At 33.6% G+C, this 8,954-nt stretch overlaps 1 protein-coding gene across 2 annotated transcripts; it reads left to right on the top strand.

Annotated features, from left to right (window-relative positions):
• Positions 1-1,282: 1,282 nt before the first annotated feature.
• On the top strand, positions 1,283-7,507 carry LOC145108826 (F-box/kelch-repeat protein At3g06240-like). Of its 2 annotated transcripts, none has more exons than XM_079045916.1 (2): positions 1,283-2,410; positions 7,186-7,507. In XM_079045916.1, exons 1-2 carry the CDS (start codon positions 1,402-1,404, stop codon positions 7,266-7,268), a joined length of 1,092 nt encoding a protein of 363 aa, XP_078902042.1. In that variant the 5' UTR covers positions 1,283-1,401; the 3' UTR covers positions 7,269-7,507. The 2 variants fall into 2 exon arrangements, with proteins under 2 accessions (XP_078902042.1, XP_078902043.1); XM_079045917.1 differs by lacking the exon at positions 7,186-7,507 and adding an exon at positions 3,195-3,338 and having other exon boundaries at positions 1,284-2,410.
• Positions 7,508-8,954: the final 1,447 nt, after the last annotated feature.

Genomic DNA, 8,954 nt, shown 5'->3' with positions numbered 1-8,954 from the left:
CGTACTGAGGGCTCGATGGCATTCCAGATACGAGCTGAGGGCCCGGTTGGCATTCCAGACTCGTACTGAGGGCCCGAGGGTAATCTAGCTCGTAAAGCTGTGGACCCATTGCATGCTGTTTCAGTTTGTTATGATATGTTATTACTAATATGGTTATGTGGACTGTATGTGTATCAGTATTTTGGGGGTAACTCACTAAGCTTTCGGGCTTATAGTTTCAGTTTATTGTTTCAGGTACATCAGGGGATCGCGGCAAGGCGAAGGCATGATCGTACAGCTCCTCACATTATGTTTATGTTTCTGGGAATACTCTGATAAATAATATTTTGAAAAGAAAGTTGTAATGTTTCGATGAACTTGACATGTTTTAAAAGTTTAAATTGGTTTGAAATTTTTGGGTGTTACACAATTAATAATTGGGTTCCACTACATAACCATGAGTGCATTCTTTGGATAATTACTACATTACCCCAAACTTGACTTATTCAAGCCCAAGGCCCAATCCATAGGCCCAAAGTCGACTAGGAATCAAAGCCCAACATATGACCCAATTTTCCAAATTGGGCCCAAGCCTATACATGGTCTTATTCTAAGGCCCAACATCATATAATCATTAAGGCCCAAACTCTGGTCCATTTATGGCCCACTTTTTCAAATTGGGCCCAACTCCTCATATGGGTCTTACCTCAAAGCCCATTAATTATTCTAGTCCAATTACTTGACTTTGGATGGCCCATTAATAATCCAATCATCCCAATAGAAAGGCCCAACAATAAAACCCAAGTGAAATTAGGGTTTTCACATAAAATGACGATTAGGGTTAAGTGTTTCTCACTTAACCCATTAAAGACTTAATTCATTAAGGACGTTTAAGTAACAGGTTAACACGATAATTAACGGATAGTGGGTCAAACTTAAGAATTAAAATTAAAATTCAGAACTTAAACCGACTTAATTTTTATTTTTCCTCACTATCTATCCTCTTTGCTCTCAAACTCCATCTATTTCCATTTTACATTCTAAATTTATTATGAATTTTATTATTCCACCTTCTAACCTTTATGTTTCACTTTTTCCTTTTCACGTATTCTACTCATACTTTCTAACATTGAAAATGTTTGAATTTGACATGACATAACATATTTATAAGGTCTAAACTTTAATCCAAAACCCAACACAAAAATAAACGAATTGAGAGGATACGACAAAATAATTTAACGAATCAGGTTAGAATCATCTTTCGGATCATTTAATCTCTAGACACAGCAAGAAAAAAAGAGAAGACACATTTGTCATGTCTAATAATTCCACATTAATTCAAAAGTGTTTTTAGCTAATACAGTCCCAAACACCCTCCCATCAACCCTAAAAAACCGAGTCGCCTCTCCACCGCTGTGGTAGATGTCTGCAATGAAGAATCTACCGCCGGATATTATAGAAGCAATACTGGTACGACTGCCGGCGAAATCCCTCAGCCGGTTCAAGTCCGTGTCTAAACTTTGGTGTTCGCTAATTTCCAATCCCCAATTCATCACAACCCATCTCCATCTAAACCACCACCCCACATCCTGTAAATTGATTTGCTTTTCCCGTAATACTAACAATAAAAAATGTCTATGCTCAATCGATCTAAATCTCAACAGCGACGATGTATCCGCAAATGAAGTAAGTTTCTTGCCACCTCCGGTCATGTGGGAAATTATCTGGGGGTCCTGCAACGGGCTCGTTTTAGCCACAGACGAAGATGAAAGGCTCTATTTGGTGAATCCAACCATAGGCGAGATCTTCGAACTTCCCATATCCCCTTTTGCACTTCCGATTGAAGAAGGCTATCAAACCTACGGATTTGGCAACGATTCATCCACGGACGATTACAAAGTAATCGCTATTTCTTTCTCCAACACCGATATGTTCGTCAATGTCTATAGCTTGAGCAACAATTCATGGAGGAAGTTGCCTAATTCTCCTTATGGTCAGTCTTATGTCTGTCTTGTCGGTGGGGTTTCTGTCAACAAGAATCTTCACTGGTTAATTGTACGCCCAAACTTCTCATCAATGATTATTGCGTTTAGTTTAGCAAAAGAGGAATTCAACGAAATGAATTTGCCTGATTCACTTGGTAACAACCATCCGTTCAACGTGCTTGTAGTTATTGGTGGGAAACTTTGTGTTTTTAATCAGCTGGGTAAGGATTTGTGGGTGATGGAGGAGTATGGGGTTGGTATGTCTTGGAGTAAGGTTTCCATCCATGGGGTCGATATAGATCATGTGAAACCTATTTGTTCAGTTGAAGACAACAACCGGGATATTGTATTGGTTGATGATGATAGAGTTGTTATATACAACGTGGATGAGAGAATATCCAGAAATGTAAGAATCCTTGGGGCTCCATCTGGATTCACCATTAGAGGTACGTATGTTGAAAGTCTTGTATCACCTAAATGCATTAGAAGAATACCATAAACCTGCAGTTCTATTTGATTCTTAAGAAGACATTAGAGCTTCAAAGGATGTAAGTTTTTTAGTATTTTGTTATATTATAGAAGACGAAAATGAGCTCCTGTCCAGCTGATTTTCACTTTAAATACACCGGGTCTGACACACTAATGGGTTCGGGTCAAAAGATCCACGTGTTCGTTTCTCAAACTTTGTATTAAACGAGACACAATCCAATAAAATAGCATCCTGTCACTCTTAGTCATTCGTATACAAAAGCTACTCAATATCAGTCCTGATGTAGTGATGTAGATGTACAACCACTTCCCCCTTTAGCCCAAAAAAGTATCTTAGCCCATAACATATTACATGTTACATGAACAAAATTAATTGTATTTAACAAAAAATAAAATTATAATTATAAACTGATAATAAAGTTGAGATTGCTTAGATGTTCACTATATTCTTCAATCGAATCATATAAAAAGTAGTTCATAAATCATTTTGTCACATACTAGAAAAAGTAGATTTTCAAAATATCTAAAACATGATGCAATGTGTTTATGTTATCTTATTTATTTTTTAACCCGCACCCATTCTATAATCTATATCCTCTCTTATATAATTAACACATAATTTATCATTGAGTACACAATTACTTTTTTTTTTTATTAAAAATACTATTATATTAGATTGATATATTTTTAATTAAAATAACTTAAAAGTAGTAACGAACACGTCTATTGTTCAATGGATAGGAGAGAGGTATTGTATACCTTTGGGATGATCGATTCTAGCATACATTCTTTTAACCAAGTTGAAGCTGTTTGTATTATTGATAATTTTTCCATTTGTATTATTGTAAACATTTTTCCATTTGTTGTTATTAAAATTTTTTGAAAATTTCCAGTTGAAGCCTTTTGTATTATTATATTATAGAAAAATTTTCCATTTGTAATATAATAGGATTTTTAATAACGAAGGTTTTTGAAAATTCATAGTTGAAGCTTTTGTATTATTGAAAATTTTTCCATTTGTATTAACGAAAACATTTTTCCATCTGGTGGCAACACTTTTTGTATTATTGTAACCATTTTTCCATTTGTTGTTAGTTTGGTAAAACATCAAGCTACCTACTTTTTTTTTTCCTTGTTTTATTAGCAATTTCTGCTTGAATACCAACTTTACTTGCAACGAAAAAGATTAACTACCATATATCTAAGTAATACTTTCGTTAATGCTTACACCTTAATGTACGCATATGTTTATTCATACAAAAGTAAAACTAATGTTTCATGTCGTACGATTTCATACTTCATTTCCATCTGGTGGCCACAGTCAAATCATAGAAGACTTGGGATTAAATCAGATCCTTTTTAGAACGTCTTGAGTTGGCTCACATCGTATGTGCCAAGAGTATTACGTGGCATGTAAAATTGAATGGAATCTCATAAGGCAAATCGAAAAATAAATTTATGAGAGCCCTAGACAACTAAAGTTTGCTTTGACAAAAATATGCAGTGACCGGTGCTTATCCATTGCGATTTACAAGAAGTGACTGTTGAAGGCTACAAGTTAAGTGTAACAAAGCACACCTTAGTTAAATACAAACCCGATCCTAATATTTTGGATGCCTTATGTGAAAATCAAAATTTAGGTCCTATAAAAAAATTACTGTAAAATATTATTAAGCAAGCTAAATTTAGACTTACCCCGTTCCTAAGTTCAACTTAACGAGAGAAAAAAAAATAAGAAGAAAGTAAAAAAAAAAATTGATGTTTTTGAGTTTCATAAAAAGAGGAAGTGGAAGAAAATGAAATGATCACTTTCCCTCCTAACTTTTCTTTCTATTTGGAAAGATTTGAAGAGAAAGAACAAAATGTTTAATTTTCCTTTCAGTTCTTTCCAACTCGAACAAAAGACAAATTCACTACAAAAAAAATGTCAATTAGTGACGAAAACAAAATAGTCACTGACAATAGGAGTCGTCACTAAATGATTTAATGACCAAATTTTTGGTCTGTCACTTTTCATCACTATAGGTACGTCACAAAACCGATCAGTGACCAAAGAAAGTCGTCACCGGTCTATCCTATTTGTGACCATAAAAAGTCGTCATTGATTTATCCAATTAGTTACTAAAAAAAACTCGTCACTTATTTTTGTTGCTATTTCTTGTATTTAACCCACATGGAACTTAATAAATGGTAACATATACTATAAACAATTTAAAAATATATAAATTGTTCTCAAATTATAAAAACAAAAAGATGGGGAAAAATTATTTTCCATTTGGCACTGTCTCAATAATCATGCAGACTTACGTCATGTCCTCAACAAAACCTTAACACAACTTCCCACCAAATTACACAAAAATAAAACCCAAGAAAAAAGATTCAACTCTTCCGGTTATTCAAACAACATGATTTGCTTCAAGACTACTTTTTTTTTCCTGCAATAACTTGTCTCAGTCTCATCTGTTTGCAGCCTCTATAAGCAATCTTCCCAAGTCAATATTGATCATGACTGCAATCTATATAAGATAATTCACATGTATTTGATATCCCACCACAAGCTAAAAGCATCATCACAGATAATTAATGTCCAAATAATATTCAAATGGTCAATTTCTGAACAGGGACAGAATGGTCTATGTGGTGTTTGTTAGTTCATGTTATAAAAAAAATGGATGTGCAATGCATTTTCACAAAAAAATATATTTTATAAACTTTTCTTGTGTCAAACTCAAAGAATTTGTAAACTGTAAGGATACAGGGTTTAACTGTAACATCTCATTTTCACCCAAAAAAAATATCTTTTATATCAATCCTCCTATGCTATACTTTTTTCTAATGAAAATAATCCCTATCAAATTGCATCCGAAATCAAGATTAATACAATTAGATGACTAGAATTATAGTTACATCGGGTCTTAGATCCATTAAATTCCAAAAAAAGACCAAAATACCCCTTATAATTTTTATTGTACCAGATCTTTAAAACATCAAACCAACTCTTTCTAATCCCCTACTAACCATAGTCAAAATGTTTTATACAATCTTGAATATACATGTCGCATTTAACAGTAACCCAAAAAAGACAATAATGCCCTTTGTTTTTATTTTCGCATCAAATCATTCATCAGTATTGTACTTTTTACCAGTAAACCGAATCCCCACAAAATTGCACCCAAGAACAAGGATGACACAAATATAATAAGTTTATTTCATTTAACTGAAGTTTTATACACTGCACTACAACCTCGAAACCACATTATATCATATATCTATATTGATTTGGATGATCTAGCATATACAAATTTCCGATAAGTAAAATACCTAGAAATAATTCAAAGTACAAGTAACTTTTAAATTTGATAAGATAGACTTACTTACTTCATCACGAAGGGAAGATGTCTCATGTTGACCTCCCATATCTTTATCTACACATCCAATATCCTTTACAAACCTAAAAATGTAGACTCATAAAGTCAGATATTTAATGTCTTGTTATAGTTATAATAGTACAACATTATAACTATGTATTTATTACCCATTTTGACCGCGTATGTTGCCAGTATTTGGGACAATAGGCGGAATAACTTGTCCTGTTCAACAATGTACTTTTTAGAAAGGTTGAAAGTACAATGTTTTTATAGAAAAAGAAATGGAAGCTAGATGATAGAATACACAAACAAACAAATACGTGTTACTATTTATTGCATCTTTCCTTTTTTATATTATATGTACACAGAATGTATAGTTTTCTATCTACTTTAATGATGTTGTAATGCCAGTTTCCAAGTATTTGCATTGTTGGCCTTGCTTTGTATTGTCACACCCGGAACCAGACGGCGGAAACGTCCGAGGGCTCGCGTGGCTTAAATTGAAATATCATCACAATGAATATACATGAAACATAACATAAACATCACAATGCATTAGTACATTACAACTGACCTTGTTCACATCAAGTACATTGTCTAAATATTACATATCCATAGCATAAATTGTTTGAGAGTCACATAACATAACATCCTTACACACTCGAAAATTTTCTACAGCTTATCTGTTACCTGAGAATACAAGTTATTTTGAAAACGGTCAACATATATAATGTTGGTGAGTTCATAAGTAGGTTTGATATGAAAATGTTTCGTGTAGTTTGTAAAACCTAGAAAATCCGATATTTTCTGAAACGACAATTGTTTACGAAATAGGTGTGATGATCCATAAGTATATGCGTGAATGATCTCAAAACGTGAAAAAGTGATATGTTTCTCATAATGAATTCTTGTATTGAAAGTGCATGTGAATAATGTTGTTTCCCCGGAAAACCCGATGTTTTCCGATAAAATAGTATGTTCGTTTTGTATTATTGTATCGTCACAACGAATGAATATGATTTCCCATGTTTACTTAGATGGTATTGGATCTCTATGTGAGTCGTTATAACCATGCATAATAATGACTAGTTCGTCTGTCTTGGCATTCTTGCGAATGTCGATATTGAAATTAAGATTTTGTCACCCTAGACTGGCCGAGTCTAACTGTAGCGAACAGCTTAGGTGTGGGGGAGTCACCCCCGTATAGATCTATACACAAACTCTCGCTCTCCCTCCAGGAGACTTTGATTATAACTACAGACTACGACCGACATTTATTGGTGTCACCCTTTATTACTCACTAAATCCAAATGAGATTGAATAACATTGTTTAACAACATGATTTATGTTTACTTGAATAAAAGGTAAGCCTAACAGACGAAAAGAAGAGGACTACGGGGGCCCACTAACCGCGTATGTTATTAAAGGCTGTCGAGTATGCGAATGACACGTTCGCCCATCACGCATACGATTTATTTGGACCTTACTAGCAATGCAAATGGGCCACTACGGCCCAATAGCATGTAAAAGTCATTGAGGGTCCATTAGGCATGTAATTGGGTCCCTGAGGCCCAATAAACATGTGTATTTATGTTGGGCCCAAAAATCATGATATTGGGTCACAAAGGCCCAATAACACGAAAAGAGGGTATTTGAGTCCAACTATTGAATCGTTTATGTTTTATTGAGTTTAAGTTCATATTGTTGATATTTTTGTTGTCTACTAAATGTTTATTCACAATGTTTAAAAAGAAATGACTTAACGTTCGAATTACAACGAAGCTTTATATATATATATATATATATATATATATATATATATATATATATATATATATTAAATTACGCATTATAAACTTGATATTTTTAACCCAAACATTTATAATTGTTTATTTGGCCCAAAAACATTTAGATTGATCATTGTGTCCCCTTTTTCTATAAAAATGGCACTTTTAGTCCCTTTTTATGAAAATTTACATTTTTGGTCCTTAAACCATTTTTCTTGACATTTTCCACCCAAACTTTATTTGAATAGAAATTTTAGCCCAAAACTATTGCATTTGTCATTTCCAGCATTTATTTGTAAAAAGTTTACATTTTTGCCCCGAATTCCGTAAGTTTTACAGTTTTGACCCCAAATTCAAAAACTTTGCAATTTTAGTCCAAATTTGGTAATAAACTCATTTTTAACCCCTGAAAAAGTTTATTTACATTTTAGACCCATAGTTTGTTAAATTTTCCAATTCAGCCCCTCAAAACCTCATTTTTTCGCAACCTTGGGCCCAAAACCCATTAGGCCCAATTTTAAGCCCATTAAGCTAAAATTTATGGTTTTGACCCTTTGAAAAGTGTTATTTTCATAGAAATCAGATTTTATACAAATAAACAACTTATAACCCTCATAAAACCGACAATTTACAATTTATACCCAATCTTTGTTATTTTTGCAAAAATGAAACTTGTAAGGTTCTTTTGGTTTTGTTTTTCACTTTTTAAACTTAAGGACCCTTAGATCTATGATGTATGTTGTTTATTATGTTTTTGTTTATGATTCTTTCACCCTTCTTGCTATAGATCTCGAAATATCACAAGTATTACACATTATCACAACCAAAAACTAAGGAAATCACACATAACATGCAAACACACATAGATCATCACATAGTACTTGTATTCTCCCCCCAAAAACAAGTAAAAACTGAAAACAAGGGGGTATGAACTCACCTTGCTTAGTTGCTCATGGTTTTGTAGAAGAAATGGAAAAGATTGATGAGATTCTCGGCCCTAACAATCTTCTTGAAGAGACCTTCGAATTTGAAGAGTTCTAGGGAGTAGGATTAAGAATTTAAGGTGGTAAGAAGAGTGATTAAGTTGTAGAAAGAAAGTATGTTGACAAGATCTTACCACAAGTATGTATCTTGGAGTGATTTTTGGATGAAAACCTTCTTGAAATGCCCTAAATCTCGAAAATTTGGAAGGAGGAATGAAGGTGTTCTTGAGAGGATTTGGAACTGAATTAAGTGTGTGTGTGTGTGTGTGTTGATGCTCTCGGCCGAGAGTAGAAGAAGGAGAAGAGAGAGAGAGGGTGAGGTGACCATTATGGATGAATGTTGGTCCATGCATGGATACATGG

Source organism: Lactuca virosa, chromosome 4 (genome assembly GCF_052849685.1).
Source record: "Lactuca virosa cultivar CGN04683 chromosome 4, Lactuca_virosa_CGN04683_v6, whole genome shotgun sequence".
In the NCBI taxonomy this organism is placed as follows: Eukaryota; Viridiplantae; Streptophyta; class Magnoliopsida; order Asterales; family Asteraceae; genus Lactuca; species Lactuca virosa.
This window is presented reverse-complemented; position numbering and strand designations above follow the sequence as displayed.

Bases quoted from the DNA above. Each gene is read 5' to 3' on its own strand.
- LOC145108826 (XM_079045916.1), top strand. From the start codon at position 1,402: ATGTCTGCAATGAAGAATCTACCGCCGGATATTATAGAAGCAATACTG. The intron at 2,411-7,185 runs GTACGTATGTTG...CTTGAATAAAAG, and splicing joins ATCTGGATTCACCATTAGAG to GTAAGCCTAACAGACGAAAA.